The sequence below is a fragment of the Aethalodelphis obliquidens genome, unplaced genomic scaffold, assembly GCF_003676395.1.
Source record: "Aethalodelphis obliquidens isolate GAN/ISIS:26980383/991018 unplaced genomic scaffold, ASM367639v1 scaffold36, whole genome shotgun sequence".
NCBI classification, from domain to species: domain Eukaryota; kingdom Metazoa; phylum Chordata; class Mammalia; order Artiodactyla; family Delphinidae; genus Aethalodelphis; species Aethalodelphis obliquidens.
In genome coordinates, this window is record NW_020837980.1 from 18,685,886 (window position 1) to 18,706,552 (window position 20,667).

General features: G+C 41.0%; 1 protein-coding gene across 2 annotated transcripts in view; it reads right to left on the reverse strand.

Moving 5' to 3' along the window:
* Window positions 1-20,667, reverse strand: part of BORCS5 (BLOC-1 related complex subunit 5) — a 97,816-nt gene that overhangs the window by 27,361 nt on the left and 49,788 nt on the right. For both annotated transcript variants that reach the window (XM_027129579.1, XM_027129578.1), the window contains exon 3: window positions 5,152-5,309. In XM_027129579.1, the coding sequence (XP_026985380.1) occupies window positions 5,152-5,309 (158 nt within the window). The remainder of the gene's footprint in view (window positions 1-5,151; window positions 5,310-20,667) is intronic.

The window sequence follows — 20,667 nt, forward strand, 5'->3', positions numbered from 1 at the left end:
GCACTGAGCAGGCTTCTCATTGCGGTGGCTTCTCCTGTTGTGGAGCACAGGCTCTTGGCACATGGACTTCAGTAGTTGTGGCTCGCAGGCTCAGTAGTTGTGGCTCACGGGCTCAGTAGTTGTGGCTCATGGGCTCTAGAGCACAGGCTCAGTAGTTGTGGCACACAGGCTTAGTTGCTCCACGGCATGTGGGATCTTCCCGGACCAGGGCCCAAACCCGTGTCCCCTGCACTGGCAGGCGGATTCTTAACCACTGTGCCACCAGGGAAGTCCCAATCTTCATCCACTTTTTTTTTTTTTGCGGTACGCAGGCCTCTCACTGTTGTGGCCTCTCCCGTTGCGGAGAACAGGCTCCGGACGCGCAGGCTCAGCAGCCATGGCTCACGGGCCCAGCCGCTCCGCGGCATGTGGGATCTTCCCGGACCAGGGCACGAACCCGTGTCCTTGCATCCGCAGGCAGACTCTCAACCACTGCGCCACCAGGGAAGTCCTTCATCCACTTTTTTTTTTTTTTTTTGCGCGTTATGCGGGCCTCTCACTGTTGTGGCCTCTCCCGTTGCGGAGCACAGGCTCCGGACGCGCAGGCTCAGCGACCATGGCTCACGAGCCCAGCTGCTCTGCGGCATGTGGGATCTTCCCGGACCGGGGCATGAACCCGTGTCCCCTGCATCAGCAGGCGGACTCTCAACTACTGCGCCACCAGGGAAGCCCCTTTCATCCACTTTTAATTCTATAGTTTCAGCCTCTATCTTCCTCTGTGACCACGGATTAATTGCTTACTTTCTCTAACAGGCTTCGATTTCTGCATCTGTGTGTCATGAGGGTCCTGGACCAGAAGGTCTCTGAGGTCCTTCCAGCTCCAACATCTGTGGCTCTTAATGGAGAAATTTCTTGGAACAAACTTAGCTTCTCCACTGTCCCCGGAAGCCCCGAACTTAATTTTCTTCCGAGACTCCCAGCTGTTCCTGCAGCCAGCCGCGCTCTCCGCTTTCTCGCCATTCATTTTCCAAATCCCGGTTGTCCTTCACGACGTGGCTTCAGCCTCACCCGCTGTATCCCAGGATATCCCGATCTTTAACTCTCCTAGGACTTCAGCTGGGAACCACAACTGAGCACTCTCCACTGATGGCACTGTATCCTTCACCTTACTGTTCTGTGGACCTTCATGCCCTCGCCCAGACTAAGCTCTCAGCGAGCAGGGACCAGTCACGTTTCTCTGTAACCCTTAAAGGACCTCACACTACGTTGGTCAGCAGTAGCTGCTCAGCCATGCTGGCTGGTTGGCTGAGGGTCACCCTGAAGCCACTGAGGAAACTAGTGGTCCGTGTACAAGACTCTGGTGTGAAGGAAGACCATCCCTAGCTTCCACGCCTCTCTTACACAGAAATTTGTAAAACATCAACTTTTTATTCAAAAGCATCATCCAAATTTAGCAATAGGAAAGCTCAGCTAACTCCTTGATTTTCTTCTCTCTGAATCAGAAACTGTTAACAGCCACGTTTCCCTTTGATCCAAATGTAAGTGATCGCAAGTGCTGAAGCTTTCTGGGCCTCTGTTTGACCCGGGTTCTACTTCCACTAACACACATTCTCCACGGTTATTAAGTTCCCTGACTTTTCAACACATATAGCATTATGTTACTTCCGCACACTTGCAACTCAACTTCCAGGAAACATCTGGAATAATATCAGAGAGTTGGTGTTTGATCAAAACTACATCCTCTGCTTTATTCACTTGGAAGTGACTAATTTCAACCCTTAGGTTTGAAGTTGAGCGCACATGGCTGTGTATGTTTCAGGAGTTTGCACCAACAGAGAAGACAGGTCTTCAGTGAAGAATCTAAAGCAGTGTTCACCTCCTCGGCCCTAAGAGAACTACCAAGGTACTGCCCATACCGGGAGTGCTGTTCTCCGTTTGGTAACAATCCTGGGTCACTACTGATGGCTCAAAGTGAATCCCAAGCTTCCTCAAGCAGAATTTTAAACTCAGTTTAAAATTTTGTTTTCAGGGCTTCCCTGGTGGTGCAGTGGTTGAGAGTCTGCCTTCCGATGCAGGGGACACAGGTTCGTGGCCCTGTCCGGGAAGATCCCACATGCCGCGGAGTGGCTGGGCCCGTGAGCCATGGCCGCTGAGCCTGCACGTCCGGAGCCTGTGCTCCGCAGCAGGAGAGGCCACAGCGGTGACAGGCCCGCGTACCGCAAAAAAAAAAAAAAAACAACCATTTTGTTTTCAATGAATGCTCCACAGCACTGGTGCTCAACCCTGGTCACACGTGAGAATCCTCGAGAGCAGTGGTCCCCAACCTTTTTGGCACCAGGGACCTGTTTCGTGGAAGACAATTTTTCCATGGACCCGTGGTGGGGTGGTTATGTTTCAGGCCGTAATGCGAGCGATGGGGAGCGATGCGGAGTTGGCAGAGGAAGCTTCGCTCGCTTTCCTGCCGCTCATCTCCTGCTGTGAGGCCCCATTCCCAACAGGGGCCCGGGGGTCGGGGACCCCTGATCTAGAGCACGTTCATGAACACCAATCAATGCCCAGCTTCCTTCCCACCAACCCAGCCTTCCAAGATTTCCATTTAATTGCTATGGAGTGAGATCTACACATCAGTATTTTCTTCAAAGCATCTCAGCTATACTGAATGAATTAAGGTAATCTTTTAGGTACGATAAGGGCACTCTGGCTGTGTTTTTGAGAAGGAGTCTTTCGTTAGTGGAAAAACTGGTGAAATTCAAATAAGGTCTCTGTTTAGTTAATGGTATTGTACCAATGTTAATTTCCTGGTTTTGTCTTTGGGCTAAGGTTTTGTAAGATGCTCACTTCAGAGGAAGCTGTGTGAGAAGCATACAGGAACTCTCTGAATTATGTTTGTGACTTTTCTCTAAGTCTAAAAGGAATTCAAATTAAAAAGGTTTTTAAAGGAGTCCTTTATTTTTAAAGATGCATACTTAAATACTCATGAATGAAATGATACGCCTGAGATTTCCTGCAACACAGACCAGTTAGGAAGATGGCAGGGAGGGAGTCGGGTGTGGATGAAACAGGAGTCTTCACAAGCTGATATCTGTAGTAGCTGGGCAATGAGGACAGGAAGGGTATCTGTCTACTTCAGTGTGTGTGTAAAATTTTCCGTCATATATATTGGAGGAGAGAATTCCCAGGTGATTCTAACACTCATTCAGGGCCAAAAAACACTGCTCTGGAGTCCTGAAAATGTGGTATAATGAGCTCTGTCTGGTACTACCAGCTACGAAATACTTTCCCCAGCTCCTTGGCAATGAATTAGTCACTTAATCTTTCTGTACCACACTTTCCTAACTATGAAATGACAGGAATGGAGTAGAGGACCTTTCAAAAAGAAGACAGGAAGCATTAAAAAGCTGATTTATTCTAAAATCTTATGAAAGTTAATATCATAATTAATTTCTAGCAGAGTCAAAAATGATAAGGTCTTACATCCACAAAAGCATTTTCCCAAAGGATGCTCTAAAAAGCACTATTTCTATAAGATGTTAATAGATGTTACCTAAGATAAGGGTTCCGAAATCAAATGAGTTTGAAAAGTGTTGATTTTCTTTACTGTAAGATTCCTAAGAACTTTTAAATAAGATAACATGCATTGTGACTTTCCAAGGGTGGTTATGAAATATGCAGAAAGTCTGACCTTCTTTACATGGAACTAGTTTTATGGAACTTATTTTGGAAAACAATGCTCTAGACCAGTGGTTCCCAAATCCCAGGTAACGGAGAATGGCGTTAGTATCATTTGGTAAGTTTATTAAAATAATGATTCGCAGACCATGTCCTAGACCTACTGGGGGAGAGGAGAATTCAGTATTCAAAGAAACAAAATCCAATAATAATAATTCATATAATCCAATGCATAGTCATGTTCGGGACTTAAGCTCTTCAGATCATAACGTAGTAAAATAAATATAGTATCTGAAAGGCCACATAGATGCCAACCAAAATAAAAGGTCATATTTAATAGTTTTCCATATAAAAGTATTTAGTCCATGAGAGAAGCATACATGCATACAACATTTTATGAAAGGTAAGTAGTAAAATATTGGAGGTGTTGACAAATTTAAATCTATCAGTATAACTAATGACTACTTAGTTATAGACATACTACATCCTTGAGATTACAAACTGATCATTAATTGCAGTGATTCTCCACCCTTTCCTCGTGTATTTCCTCATGTCTACCTTCTCTTCCAGAGTCAATGATCAGGACTATTTTGTTAAACTCCAGGCAGTGCCATTCACATAAGTGGTTTCTCCACGATACAGCTCCTGACCTTTTCTTTTTATGACATTACTTCAAGGTAACAGAACAGAAATCCCTTCTTGATTGAAAACTTTGGAAAACGTATTTACTTATACCTTGGTGCTCCCAGAGCTGTGCCATGCAGTGGCCCAATCAGTGATATATTTAAATGCTTAAAAGAGTACCTACTTTCTGCTATTCATAATTATTCAACATGTGTACCACACTCTTTCATTTACTAAGTACTTTCACATGAATTATCTTGTGTCTTTCCTCACAAAAACCCTGTGGGTTTAGTAGGCATAATTGTTTCTATCCAACCAATAAGAATCACTGAGCTTTTCCTGCTAACACAGTGAAAAATATAATTGAGGGAGATGTCAGGGCTCCTGCTCTCAAAGAACTGATACCCGACTGGAAAACAAAATATAAATTACATGCAGGAAAGGGTTGAAATCAATTAATGTTAGCCAAAGCAAATCAGTATGGCAGGACTTCACATATACTAATAACAGTTAACACTAAGCAATTTAATATTCACTCAACCCTGCGGGTCGATTACTACGGTTAGACCCATTTTTCAGATGAGGAAAACTGAGACCAAGAGAAGTGAAGTAACTTTCCCAAGCAAATAAGTGGTGAACCAGGATTCAAACTCCAGATTAGTCTACTCCGTGGACCACTCTTTTCCACCATCACATTCCACTGCTGGGAAAGACAATCTTCTCAAAGCAATGGGGACAGATGTCAAGACACTTAGATAGAAAATGACTATTTCCCAGAAAGTTGGGATCATTGGCTCTACACCCCAGGAGAAAAGGACTCAGGAGTCACAGGGAGGCACAAGATTGAGTCAGCCATGATATTTTCTCACAATAAGTTACCTCTTTGATTCGTTTGACCAAAGCGTTCTGATCAAAAGCAACAGCCTCTGCACACTGACGGAGGTGATCCTGATAACGGAGGCAGAGCTGCAGCACCTGCTGAGAATCCAACTTCTCCAGTCTGGTGTTGGTTGGAGAAGTCTGGCCACTCAACAGCCCTTGAAAGCAAAAAAAGAATAAAACCAAATGAGATGGAAATTACTAATAAGCTTGTGAATAAAGTAGCTTAATAACAAGTTCACTGAAGGTAGGGTGAGAGGCTTAAATGTAATCTTGCATCTTTTGTCATATACCTGTGACAATCACAGCAACTACCATTTACGGAGCATCTTATGTGCCAAGCACGTGGCACAGCGCCTCCTGTGCATCACTTTTCATATAATCGCTCAGGAAAGTAAATTATTATTAGCCCCGTTTTATAGGCGAGGAACCCAAGACGCCGCGAGGTTAAGTAACTTTCCTAAAGTCACATAATAAGTGATTTCTCCAAGACAGAGCACCTGACCTTACGGCACTACTTTAAAGCATCAGGAGTATAAACCCCCTCTTGACTGAAAAATCTGGAAGATGCACCTACTTAATTCCTTTAACTAATTAAAATGGTTGTCTGAGAAACAGAAAGAGTGTATATATATATGGAAACTGTTAGGAGGAGATGCAAAAAGGAAAACATTTAAAAGGTGAACAGGATGTCCACTAACACACCATAAGCCTCAACCTTTACATTTTCTTTCAACATCAGTTTAGTTGTGTAACTATTAAATTCCCTTAAATTTGAACAGGACGTTATATTTTCAGAGCCTTTCACACAGAATTATCTTCCCTTTCTTTAAGGTGTGTAGAACCGGATAATTATTAGCATTTACAAAAGATGAAATACCAATGGAAGAGGCTAAATGACGTGCTCAGGGTCACACAGCAAAGTCCTGACTAGAACTCAAGCCTCCTGACTTCTGGTCAAGTGCTTACTGTCACCCTGAAGGTTCACAAACTTTCTGGTGTCAGGACCCCTTTACCCTCTCAGAAATTACTGAGGACCCCCAAAGAGCACTTGTGTATGTAGTTTAAATCAATATTCTTCTGTTAAAAATTAAAACAGAAAATTCTTGAATATTTATTAAGTCATTTTAAAAATTAATAATCCCATTACATGTTAACATAAATAACATATTTTAAAGAAAATAACTCTACTCCCCAAAACAAAAAAGTGAGAAGAGTGGCACTCGTTTACATTTTTGTAAGTCTTTTAAATGTCTTGGCTTCACAGAAAACAGCTGGATTCTCAGACTTGCTTCTGCATTTAATCTGTTGCTATTTCACATCATGTAGCCTCTGAAAAACTCCACTTTACACTTGTAAGAGAGTGAGAGTAATTAGCAAATGTCTAAGTATTACTGTGAAAATAGTTCTGACTTCAGAGAATCCCTAGCAGGGCCCTGGGGCTCTCAGGCACTCCCCACCCCGCTGAGAGCAGTAACCTCACACCAGAGCCAATGGCACAACACAGGTCCTCTGAAATAAACACGACAGCACGTGCGCTGCACACCATCAGGATGAACTCGCCCACATCAAAGTCTGTCTTGGGATGCCTTCCCCAATCCTCCACTAATCTGTTCACCATTTCTAAAATTTTGTCATTTCAGGGGCTTCCCTGGTGGCACAGTGGTTAAGAATCCGCCTGCCAGTGCAGGGGACACGGGTTCAAGCCCTGGTCCAGGAAGATCCCACATGCCGCGAAGCAACTAAGCCCGTGCACCACAACTACTGAGCCTGTGCTCTGGAGCCCACGAGCCACAGCTACCGAAGCCCACGCACCTAGAGCCCGTGCTCCACAACTAGTGAAGCCACCGCAATGAGAAGCCTGCATACCACAACAAAGAGTAGCCCCTGGTCGCCGCAACTAGAGAAAGCCCGTGGGCAGCAATGAAGACCCAACGCAGCCAAAAATAAAATAAATAAATTTAATTAAAAACAAAAAAGAATAAAAGAGAGTTAAATAAATAAATCAATAAAATTTTGTCATTTCAAAAATGTTCAAAAACGGAATAATCTAACATGTAAACCTTTTGGGATTTTTTTCACCCAACATAATATTGGGTTGGCCAAAAAGTTCATCGGGTTTTTCCGTAAGATGTTACCCAATACCTTAGAGATTCCTCTAAGTTGTTGCATGTATCAGTAGTTTGTTCCTTTTATTTCTAAGTAGTATCCCACAGTATGTACATCCCAGAGTTTGGTTAACCATTCACCCACTGAAGGCCATTTGGGTTGTTTCCAGTTTGGCGACATGACAAACGAAGCTGCTATACAGCTGTCGTACAGGTTTTTGCGTAAACGTAAGTTTTCCTTTCTCTGGGATAAATGCCCAACAGTGCAATTGCTGGGTCGCATGACAACTGCGTGTTTAGTTTTATGAGAAACGGTCAAACTGTTTTCTAGAGTGCCCGTAACCTAGCAAATGGGGGGCTTTTCAGACCACCAAAATCTCCTAACCAAATTATCAAGGGCTACCCTACTACTGACAAAGAACACAGTTCCAGGAGTGCAGCCTTCGGAAGAAAGGAACAGCTTTTTGCTGTCAATCGAGGACTGAAGTAGAAGAAGAGTGAGAACGGGGAGTTCTCTGCTAGTCTAGTGCTTAGGATTTGGTGCTTTCACTGCTGTGGCCCGGGTTCAACCCCTGGTCCAGGAACTGAGATCCTGCAAGCCGTGCAGCACAGACAAAAAAAAAAAAAAAAAGAGTGAGGAGGCAATGTGGGGAGAGGAACAAATGATTCTGTGCCACCAACAGTGGGCCAGGATAACGCAAAGGCCATAAAGGAAACACTGATATATCCAGCAAGATAGAAAACAAGATTCCTCATGGCAAAAACAATATAAGTTAAAAACAACAACAACAAACAAACAAAAAAACCCACTGCTACTCATATCACAAAGGGTAAGCTTCCTATTGGATAAAGAGCTCCTAGAAATTGGCAAGAAGAAATTCAGCAAAAGAAAGACAGACAGAGGATGTGAATGGCGTTTCACAGAGAAGTAAATACCAAGGCCTCAACTCTAAGATGCAGAACCTCACTCATAATAAGAAAAACAGAAATTAAAGCTTCACCTCAAGCCCATATTACACCTATCAAATAGGTAAAAATCCAAGAGTGTGATAAAAACTCTCCAGGTGGAACTATAAGGAAACAGGCATTGCTGATTTTTATGTAAGTTGTTACTGCCACGGAGGGTGAGTTGGCAAAGGTATCAAAATTACAAACGCATGAAGTCTCTAATGCAGCAATTTCTCTACTAGGAATTTATATATACATTAGCACACATGCTAAATGACATATACTTATGTATAAGAGTATTCACTGTAGCAGTGACTGTAATAGTAGAAGCTAAGCAAACGCCTCAGTATCCATCAGTAGGGAGCTTGATAATTAATCAAGGAACATCCATAAATGGAATTATGTGACCACAGAAAAGAATGAGGAAGGTACGTACTCACATGGAAGAATCTCCCTAAGATATTAAGTAATAAAAGGAAGGCACAGACTTCCCTGGTCGCGCAGTGGTTAAGAATCTGCCTGCCAATGCAGGGGACACAGGTTCGAGCCCTGGTCCGGGAAGTTCCCACATGCCGCGGAGAAACTAAGCCCATGCGCCACAACTACTGAGCCTGCGCTCTAGAGCCCGCGAGCCACAACTTCTGAGCCCTCACACCACAACTACTGAAGCCTGCACGCCTAGAGCCCGTGCTCCACAACAACAGAAGCCACCACAATGAGAAGCCCGCGTACCACAACGAAGAGTAGCCCCTGCTCGCCGCAAGTAGAGAAAGCCTGTGTGCAGCAACGAAGACCCAATGCAGCCAAAAATAAACAAATAAATTTATTAAAAATAAAAGAAAGGTATATAGAATAGTGTATGGGGTGTGCTACCACTGTGTAAAAATTGGGGAGGGGTACAAATAAATAAAAACATATATTCATATTTACTTGCATTGTCATAAAGAAACTCTGGAATGACTCCAAGAACGAGACAGTTGGAGAACAAGGGTAGGGAGGGAGAATTTCAGAGTATACTTTTAACATTTTTAAAACCATATGAATGTCTTTCCCTTTCTAAAATGTTCACATAAATAAAGTCATTTTAACAAAAAGCAGCCAAGGTCCTTCTCATCTATCAGTGATGTCCTCTTGGGTGTTCTCTCCCCTTCCCCACCCCAAATATCCCCAACTCTGTCCGTCAAAACCAGTTCCCTATCTTTCATGCTCACCAGGGCCTATATGGCTGGATGTACCTTCAAACAGTATCTTCTCCAAGGTGATTAAAAGCCTAACAAACTGTGAGCTGCTGGAGAACAGGGACCATGTTTTACTTTTTATCCCGTGCATTACAGCACCTGGTACATAAAAGGTTCTCCGACTAGGCTAAGAGGATGCAGCTCTGTTGCTGGAATTCCAAGGGAAGAGTGAGCTGAGGGAGACTTTAGGAGGAAAAAAGGCTTCTCGGGGTCCCTACTCTGTCTTCTCCACGTATACTTCGGAGGGAGGCGTGGTCTCAGTCCGCATCTGCTCCTCCCAGGTGAGTGAGGAAGATTTCCAGAGGCTGCACTGAAGAGCGGCAAGGCGGAAAGCTGCAGGGCCAGCCCAGGTCACCAGAGGCCTGAAGCAGAGGGCCCCAAGCCCAGCGTTAGCTCTCAAACCAAAACCCTGACTCTTCCTCTTAAAAAGAAAAAGGTGGGGGAAGTGGGGGGAAAGTTGCCAAGTCTAGAAGGCACACTACGGTGTTCAAATCAAGCTGCCCAGCCAACTCCAAAGTCAAAGAAATTACACTTCCAATCACCCTCTTAAAGCACAATTGCACCCTCCCCCAAATCACCTAAAAACAAAGCCCAGGGACGTGGGTCTATCATCAGAATGTGCTCCTTAGACTCACAGGAATCTCTGAAAATCTGCCACAAATCCTGCTCTAGAACACAGAAGGAGCAAGACAGAGAGAAAAAGACGGGCCACTTTTTCTACTCCTGAAGCTACAGAGCTATGGCAAGACAGGCCAATCCTACAGGCAACGAGTACAAAGTTTTCCCATCACTCTCAAGTGTCAGGAACCCGTCTCCCCCATTTTGATGACTGACCCACTCCTATATCTTCTGATAAAAGGAAGAGGGAGGACAGAAAGCTGGGTAAATTTAGAGGTGGTAATTATTTTCATTTTCAGAAGACCACGTGCTGCCAGGCCTCCGAATTGTTTTTACTCTGAATGCACATTAAAATTTTTTTTTTTTTAATTGTAGATGCTTTAAATGAGGCGTGTGTTCTCCTGCTCTCTCAACCGCTACCTGAACATGGACAGCCAGCTTCACTCATTCCCATTACCGGCCCGGCCTCTGAGGGCCTCTAGGCTTACACCTCGGTTTCAATTCTTACTTACCAACTCCAATAATAACCTAAACCCTTAGCTCAGGTAACAGAGAATGAACCCTGTATCCCCCTGAAATTATCTTTTGTATAGTTTTATAAATGGTCTTTATGGTTAAGTTTTTTTTCTTTTTTTACATTACATAAATTTTCAAACATACAGAAAAGTAAGAAAAAAATATATACCCAGACACCATCTAGAATCAGCAACTGACATTTTACCATATCTACTTCGTCTTTGTTTTTTTCTTTTCCTGAGCAATATGAAAAAAATTAAAGATCACGACACTTCATCCCTAATACTCTGTCCTTCTACGTATCTATGGTTAGTTTTTCATGCTAAATAAAAGTTTCTAAATTACGTCTTCTTTATTGTGCTAGGGAACAGGGCCATTACCCTCCGTTTTCTAATTCTTCTTTAGCTTAAAACAGTGATGCATGCAAAGTAGATGTTTATTGAGTTAAAAACATGATTTAATAGATTCCATATTTGCAAATGGTAAACACTGGAGACATTTCCTAAGGCCTTGTTGAAACCACTTTGTTTATACAGGAATGGAGTGGGCTCTAGGGAATGGGTGAGGACCAGGCCTGAATATTACACAGACCCAGCAAATTGCCATCTGTACCTAGCTCTTTGTATAAAGTGTTGAGTGGAAAAATCATCAGGTTAGAAATTTGGAAAATATTTTGCTGAGCAATCTTTTTCTTTCTGAAATGTCAGGTAGGAAAAAAAAAAGTTTTTCTAAAGTATCGTACAGAGCCATATGGGTATTAACCTCTGCTATTATCAAACTGAATTCCTTAACTTTTAGACGTTTAGCTGCTTCCAGGACTGGAAATGAGTACTGTGAGTAATGGGCTCACATCTGCATAACAGTATAACAAGCTCCATTTCCTCTTACAGAATCCAGAAAGCAGAATGTATGTAACTTTGACAAAAGTTACTGTGAAGGTACAATTAGGCAACAGATAATTAAAAAAGAAATCTCCCCCCAAACTAATAAGGGATTTTTGACTCTGCTGGTCACAGTATATTTCAAAGTCAAAAGCACATAAACCATGTGTATTATTTACCTAATATGAACTCTAGTTCTCAAAGGCACTCTCTCACCTTCCCTTAAAGGAAGGGAAAAGTCTAAAAACACCTGACCCACCTGGACAGGACCTTATGATGTGTGTTAGTGATCAATTCCTTTGGGGTATTCAGAAAAAGGGTGCCCTCCATGGCTGGTTCCCTTAGAAACTTGTATCTCCATTCAGTCACCTCAGAGGCACACCAATCTCACCCAGGAGAAGCAGCCACCCAGAATGGCTACCATCATTGTTTTGGTTAATCTATGTGGCAGAAGAGACTGCAAGTATAGACAGCCCTAGAATAACAACCAACCTATCACAATGTTTGGTGTGGAGAGAAACAATGCTCCCAGGATGTCCCTCCTAACGGTTTCCAATACCTACCAGAGGGCCAAGAAAGAAGAACTTCCTCACTGAGGTAGTGCTAAAGACTGAATGTCTGTGTCCCCCCCAGAAGTCATATGCTGAAACCTAATGTGATAGTATAAGGAGGCAGGGCCTTTGGGAGGTGATTAGGTCATGAGGGTAGAGCCATCATGAATGGGATCAGTGTCCTTATAAAAGAAACCCCAGAGGGTTCAATTGGCCTGTCCACCATGTAGGACACAGCAAAAAGACTGCTGTCTGTGAATCAGGAAGTGGTCCCTCACCAGACACTGAATCTATCTGCCAGCACCTTGATCTTGGACTTCTTAGCCTCCGCAACTGTGAGAAATAAATTTCCGTTGTTTGAAGACATCCAATCTGTGGTATTTTGTTACAGAAGCCCAAATGGACTAAGACAGGGAACAAGGGAAAATGTGATTTGAGCCCCATTATTATTTGAGCTGTGTGAATTTGGACAATTTACCTTATACCTCTGAGCCTCAGTTTTCTCATGTAAAACTGGGATAATAATCACCTCCCTTTTAGGGTTTGCCTAGCATACAGGATCCTGATAAATATCTGTTCCCTTTAATCTTGCCTTTCTTAAGACTCAGGAGGTAAAGGGGCACTCAGGCTTGGAGGGAATCTATGGTAGGTTACAGAAAGCATTTCATCCCTCTAGGTCCAGGCACCCATTGGTCCATGGTCAACGGCCCTGGTTTATGGTACCAAAGAAACAAGAACAGCGGATGTCAACAACCAAAAGTAGATACAGCTTTTACAAAAATGATCAGTAACCACAAATGAGACACCTCACTACCCTCAAGGAATCCTATCCACCGTTATGAACTCAGCTTTTTAAAATCTCCTCCCAAAGAGTTAAGCAAAAGGTTCAACTCATCATCTTCCCTCAGTAGTTCCCAGGTTCAAAGCCTTGCTTTCCTGTTGAACTTTCAGGCCAGGGAAGGGAGGCAACATGACATAATGAAAAAAAGTACAAGCTCTGGAGTCAAATAGACCTGGGAATTTGAATCCAGGGATTGCCATTTACCACTTGTGTCATGTGAGGGTAGTCACTTAACTTCCCTGAACTCAAACCCTTCATCAATAAATTAAATACTATGCACATTAAAGGAGTACTGTGAGAATTATATCAAGTTATGCCTGGCAGAGTATCTGGCACAGAGTAGGTACTCAACTCATGTTAATTTTCTCAATGTCCCCAGGTCCCCAACTACCAACTCTTGCCACAATCAAATAAGCAGGGTTTCAAATCTGGCTGTATGACTGGCCAACCCTACCATATATGAATATTTGCTAGCACCTCCTTCTATAAACCAGCACTGTAGAAAATAATAAAGAAGTGATCCTACACCTCAAGCAGATTACTAGAAGAAGCGGGAGTTAAATACAAAGAACGCAGATATAAATAGGGACTAAAATGAAATAGAACAACAGAAGCCCAATTCAAAAATGGGCAAAGGACTTAAGTAGATGTTTCTCCAAAGATGCAAAGAAGTCAACAAACACCTTAAAGATGCTCAACATCACTAATCCTCAGGGGAATGCAAAAAAAATCCCACAACAAACAAAAGAAACACACACCACGAGATACCACTTTTAACCAACAAAGTGGCTATTACCCAAATAGAAAATAATAAGTACTGGTGAGATGTGGCGAAACTGAAACCTTTATGCATTGCTGGTGAGAATGTAAAATGGCGCACCCACTGCGGAAGGCAATATGGTAGTTCCTTTCAAAACGAAACACAGAGAGCATTCAGGGAAAATGGTAGAATGGGAAGCACCAGGAATCTGTCTCCTCACCTAAACAACAATTGCACAGGCAGACTCTGTCTGATGTAACTATTATACTTTGGAGCTCTGTAGTCTATAGAAGGCTTCAACTTCCAGGGGAAGGCCTGGATGGTAAACTGTGGTTAATTTCAGTCACTTTCAGCTCTTAGCACAGCAGCACCTATCCATCCCCCAACCCCTGTGGCAGGCAGCTGTGAGCAACTTACACACAGCTTTCAGGAGCCAGGGTGGGCAAAAAGGACCCTATCCTTCAAACATCAGGGGTCTGTATTCTGACCACTGATTGGTTCTTCTGATCACAATGGTACAGACACGGAGGCAGTGGCCACTGTTGTTGCACATCCTCCATTATTGCAGGCCCCTCACTCTCCAGCTAAAGTGACTTCCAGGGGACTTAAAGGACTGGTACTTTTTTCCTTCCCTTTCGTTTTTCTCTTTTTCCCCTCTTGGAGCTAGACATTGAACATGAGAACATTCAAAAGCAGCCACATATTTGGGGGAAATCAGAAAGTCACTGTGCATGCCCAGGAAAGGTACAGGCTCAGAAAAGATCTGGGAAGCCCTAATCCTCAGCAGAGAGATAGCCTACAACAATCAAACAAAAGCCAGTAAACCCTGGAGAAGAAGAAGCTGATTTCTGGAGTTACCTCACTGTTAAATTCAATGTCCAGTTTTCAACAAAAAATCACAAAATCCACAAGAAACAGAAAAGCATTCCAAGGTACTGTCCCAAACAACAGAAACAGAAAAGGATCTGATGGCAGATCTACTACACAAAGATTTTTAAACTGTCTTAAAGATGCTCAAAGTATTAAAGTCAAGAATAATGAGGTATAAACAAAATGGAGATATCTCAAGAGACAGAAAACCGAAAAAGAAAGAAACAAAAAATTTTGGAGCTGAAAACTATAACTGAAATGAAAATTTCACTAGAAGGATTCAAAGGCAGATTTGAGCAGGCAAAAGAATCAGTGAACTAGAAGTAGGACAATGGAAACTGCCAAGTCTGAGGAACGGAAAGAAATAAGATTGAAGAAAAGTAAAAAGAACCTAAGGGACCTGTGGAACACCATCAAGCAGAACAACAAACATACTGCAGGAGTCCCGAAAGGCCTTTTCTCTTGAAAAAGGCAGAGAAAATATTTGAAGAAATATTGGCTGAAAACTTCCCAAATTTGATGAAAGGCATGAATATATATATATCCAAGAAGCCCAACGAACGCTAAGTAGGATGAACTTAAAGAGATCCATACCAGGACACATTATAGATGGTCCACAACTTATGATGGTTCAACTTGATTTTTTGACTTTACGGTGGTGCAGAAGCAATACACATTCAGTAGAAACCATATTTTGAACTTTGATCTTTTCTCAGGCTAGTGATATTCAGTATGATACTCTCTCAAGATGCTGGGCACCAGCAGTGAGCCACAGCTCCAAGTCAGCTATGTGATCAAAATGGTATACTTACATCCATTCTGTACCCATACAGCCATTCTGTTTTTCACTTTCAGAAAAGTATTCAATAAATTACATGAAATATTCAACACTTTATTATAAAATAGGCTTTGGGTTAGATGACTTTGCCCAACTGTAGGCTAATGTAAGTGTTCTGAGCATGTTTAAGGTATACTAGGCTAAGCTATGGTATTTGGTAGGTTGGGTGTATTAAATGAATTTGTGATATTTTCAACTTACGCTAGGTTTATAGGAAAATAACCCCATTGTAAATTGAGTAAGATCTGTATAATCAAACTGTCAAAAGTCAAAGACAAAGAGAGAATTTTGAAAGCAGCAAGGGAAAAGCAACTCATTCCATTCAAGAAATCCTCTATAAGATTATCAGCAGATTTCTGAACAGAAACTTCACAGGCTAGAAGGCAGTGGGCTGATATATTTAAAGTGCTTTTATGTTCAAAACTGTCAACCAAGAATCCTATTTGCAGCAAAGATATCTTTCAAAAGTGAGGGAGAAATTAAGATATTCCCAGATAAACAAAAGCTGAGGGAATTCATTACCACTAGACCTTACCTGCAAGCAATGCTAAAAGAAGTCCTGCAGGTTGAAATGAAAGGATACTAAACAGTAACTTGGAACTATATGAATAAATAGATATCTCAGTAAAGGTAAATACACAGAAAATTATAAAAGCTAGCATTATTATAACAATGGTATGAAACTCCACTTTGTTTTCTACATGATTTAAGAGACATATATTTTTAAAAATTATTAGTTTATGTTTTGGGGAAATGTATAAAGATGTAATTTTGTGACATCTACAACTGAAAGGAGTGAAGATGGAGTTGTAAAGGAGCAGAGTTTTCATGGTATTGAAGTTAGTCTGATATAAATTCAATATAGAGTGTTAATATTTTAGTATGTTAAATATAATCCCCATAGTAACAATAAACATAATAGATACAGAATATACAAAAGAAAGTAAGAAAGGAATTTTAAGATTTCACTACAAAAACATCAACTAAACACAAAATAAGACAGTAATGCAGGAAATGAGGGACAAAAAGCTATTAGGCATAAAAGAAAACAGAGCAAAATGACAGAAGTCCCTCCTCATCACTAATTAAATGTAAATGGAATAAACTCTCACATCAAGAGACAGAGATTGGCATTATGGATTTAAAAAACAAAGGATAATCCAACCATATGCTATCTACAAAAGACTCACTTTACATCAAAAGACACAAATAGGTTGAAAGAGAAAGGATGATAAAAGACATTCCAGGCATATAGTAACAAAAAGAGAGCAAGGGTAGTCATACTAATTCAGACAAAATATACTTTAAATCAAAAAAGTTTATAAGAGACAAAGAAGGACATTATATATTAATAAAAGGTTCAATACAGCAAAATACATAACAATTGTAAACATTTATGCACCTAATAACAGACCATCGAAATACATTAAGCAAAAACTGACAGAATTAAAGTGAGAAATAGACAGTTCTGCAATAATAGTTGGATATATCAATACCCCATTCTCAATAATGGATAGAACAATCAGACAAAAGATAAGAAAACAGAGGACCTGAACAACACAGTAAGTTACTTACATCTAATATATACAGAACACTCTACCCAACAACAATAGAACACACATTCTTTTAAAGTACACATGGGAATATCCCAGGACAGTTACAAGTTACAGATATCATACCAAGTATTTTCTCTAATCACAGCAGGATGAAGTTAGAAATCAATAACAGAAGGAAAACTGAAAAATTCAAACTTGTGGAAATTAAACAACCAATGGATCAAAGAAGAAATCACAAGGGAAAATTTTAAATACTTAGAGACAAAGAAACCAAAAACATAGTATACCAAAATTTAAGGGATGCAGCAAAGCAGTGTTAAGGGGGACATTTATAGCTACAAAAGCTTACATTAAAAAGGAAAAAAAGATATCAAGTCAACAACCTAACATTACAACTTAAGGAACTAGAATAATAAGAACTAATATAGAAAACCTTACAGATTAAAAAACAATTTTAGAACTAATATCTGAATTTAGTAAGGTAGAAGGATACAAACTCAACACACAAGGGTTTCCCTGGTGGTGCAGTGGTTAGGAATCCGCCTGCCAATTCAGGGGACACAGGTTCGAGCCCTGGTCCAGGAAGATCCCACATGCTGCAGAGCAACTAAGCCTGTGTGCCACAGCTACTGAGCCTTCGCTCTAGAGCCCTCGAGCCACAATTACTGAGCCTACGTGCCACAACTACTTAAGTCCGTGCACCTAGAGCCTGTGCTCCTCAACAAGAGAAGCCACCTCAATGAGAAGCGTGTGCACCATAACGAAGAGCAGCCCCGCTTGCTCCAACTAGAGAAAGCCAGTGCACAGCAACCAAGACCCAACACAGCCAAAAATAAATAAAATAAATTTAAAAAACCCAAAATGTTAAAAAAAAAAAAAGTCAACACACAAAAATCAGTTGCATTTCTATACACTAACAATGAACAATCCAAAAAAGATATTAAGAAAACAATTACATTTACAGAAGTATCAAAAAGAATAAAATACTTAGGAATTAACCAAGGAGATGAAAGACTTGTACAATGAACACTCCAAAACACTGCTGAAAGAAGTTGAAGACATAACTAAATGGAAAGACAACTCATCTTTCATGAACTGAAAGACATAATATTATTAAGATATCAATACTACCCAAAGTGATCTACAGATTCAATGCAATGCCTACCAAAATTCCAACTTTTTTTTTTTTTTTTTTTCAGTATGCGGGCCTCTCACTGTGTGGCCTCACCCGTTGCAGAGCACAGGCTCCGGACGCACAGGCTCAGCGGCCATGGCTCACAGGCCTAGCTGCTCCGTGGCATGTGATATCTTTCCGGACCGGGGCACAAACCCATGCCCCCTGCATTGGCAGGCGGACTCTCAACCACTGCGCCACCAGGGAAGTCCCAACATTTTTTGCAGAAATAGAAAACCACATCCTAAAATTCATATGGAATCTCAAAGAAACCTCAGTAGTCAATCCTGAAAAAGAAAAGCATAGTTGCAAAACTCATACTTTGTCATTTCAAAACTTACTACAAAGCTACAGTAATCAAAACAATGTGCTACTGGCATAAACACAGACATACAGATCAACGGAACAGAAGAGAGAGCCCAGAAACAAACCCTCACATATATGGTCAAATGATTTCCTACAAGGGTGTCGAGACCATTCAATGGGGAAAGAACAGTCTTTTCAAGAAATGGTGTTGAGAAAATTGGATATCCACACTCAAAAGAATGAAGTTGAACTCTTATCTAACATCACATACAAAAATTAACTCAAAATGGGTCAGAGACCTAAACTATAGAACTCTTTGAAGAAAACAAATGGCAGATGCTTCACGACATTTGATTTGACAATGATTTCTTGTATATGACACTAAAGATACAAGCAACAAGAGAAAAAAAACAGACAAACTGGACTTCATGATAATTAAAAATTTTTATGCATCAAACGGCACTATCAACAGAGTAAAAAGACAGCCAAAGGGTTAATATTCAGAATACATTTTAAAAAATCCTAAAACTCAACATAAAAACCAAATAACTTGATTCAAAAATGGTCAAAAGACTTGAATAGATATTTCTCCAAAGAAGATACACAAATAGCCAATAAACACATGAAACGATGCTCAAAATCACTAATCATATGGGAAATGCAAATCACAACTGCAGTAAGATACTACCTCACACTCATTAGGACGGCTACTATCAAAAAAGCAGAAAACAACAAGTGTTGGTGAGAATGCGGAGAAATTGGAACCCCTGTGCACTGCTGATGGGAATGTAAAATGGTACAGTCACTGTGGAAAACAGCATGGTAGTTCCTCAAAAAACTAAACATAGAATTACCATATGATTACCAGCAATTCCACTTCCAGGTATATACCCAAAAGAAGTGAAAGCAGGGTCCCAAAGTGATATTTGTACACTCACGTTCATGGGAGCATTGTTCATGAGAGTTAAGAAGTGGAAGCAAACCAAGCATCCACCAATGGACAAATTGATAAGCAGAATGTGGTATATACATACAATTATTACATTATTCAGCCTAAATGTTACATTATTCAGCCTAAAAAGGAAGGAAATTCTGACATACGCTACAACATGGACGAAACCTGAGAACATTATGCTAAGTGAAATAAGCCAGACACAAAAGGGAAAATATTGTATGATTCCACTTACGTGAGGTACAAAGAACAGTCAAATTCATAGAGAAAGAAAGTAGAATAACGGTTGCCAGGGGCTGAGGGGAGGAGAAAATAAGAAGTTACTATTTAATGGGTACAGAATTTCAATTTCGGATGATGGAAAAGTTCTAGAGATGGACAGTGGTGATATTGCACAAAAATGTGAATGGACTTAATGCCACTGAGTTTCAGGCTCAAAAAGGGTTAAGATGGTAAATTTTGTTATGTATGTTTTACACAACAAAAAAAGTCAAGTAGATTGAGTTTAATTTTTGCTAAACAAAAATATTTCACAATACCCCTCTAATAAAGTGGTCAAAAAATGTGTGGCCAATAGGGAACAAAAGAAAAAATATAAACCAAGGATATAAAAAAGGATATACCAATATGTATATACCAATATTTACATTTATATATACCAATTTATATATACCAATATAAAAAAGGATAAACCAAGGGGAAAAAAATAAGTCTCATTTCCTTCTCTGAAAACTGAGTTGAACCATGTTTTCTTCCAAGTCTACACTTTGAAAATTCCATGTTTCTATGAGGAGAGAGACAAACTAATATTCTAGACTGCTATACCATGCGTGCTTCTTTTTTTCTTTTTTTTTTTTTACAAAGACTGATTTAGAATTATTTGCAGAAAGGAACATATTCAAATTCAGAAGACCCTTACTCTGAGTATGCAAATAAAAGAAATGCAGTCTAGGGACTTCCCTGGCGGTCCAGTGGTTAAGAATTTGCACTTCCACTGCAGGGGGCACAGGTTCAATCCCTGGTTGGGGGACTAAGACCCCACATGCCACATGGTGCGTCTCAAAAAAAAAAGCAGTCTACTACAAACATACGTAGTTTGGATGCCACAACCTTTCAGCACGTCTCACTGAATGAACGCAGAAAGCCCACTCTGTCTCACTTGTCTGGAAGAAGGACTGCCAGCCTGTAAAAATGAGGCACCTGGGTCCTCCCTGCAACTTGGTAGCTAGGATTCACCACGCCCAGGTGTTCTCCACTTGCTGAAACGTCAATACCCCAAAACTGCAGCTTTCCAGACAAAGTGAGGATGGTTGCTTGCAGCACCAAAGGCTTCTTCCCCTGCTAAAAGAGTTTGCTTTA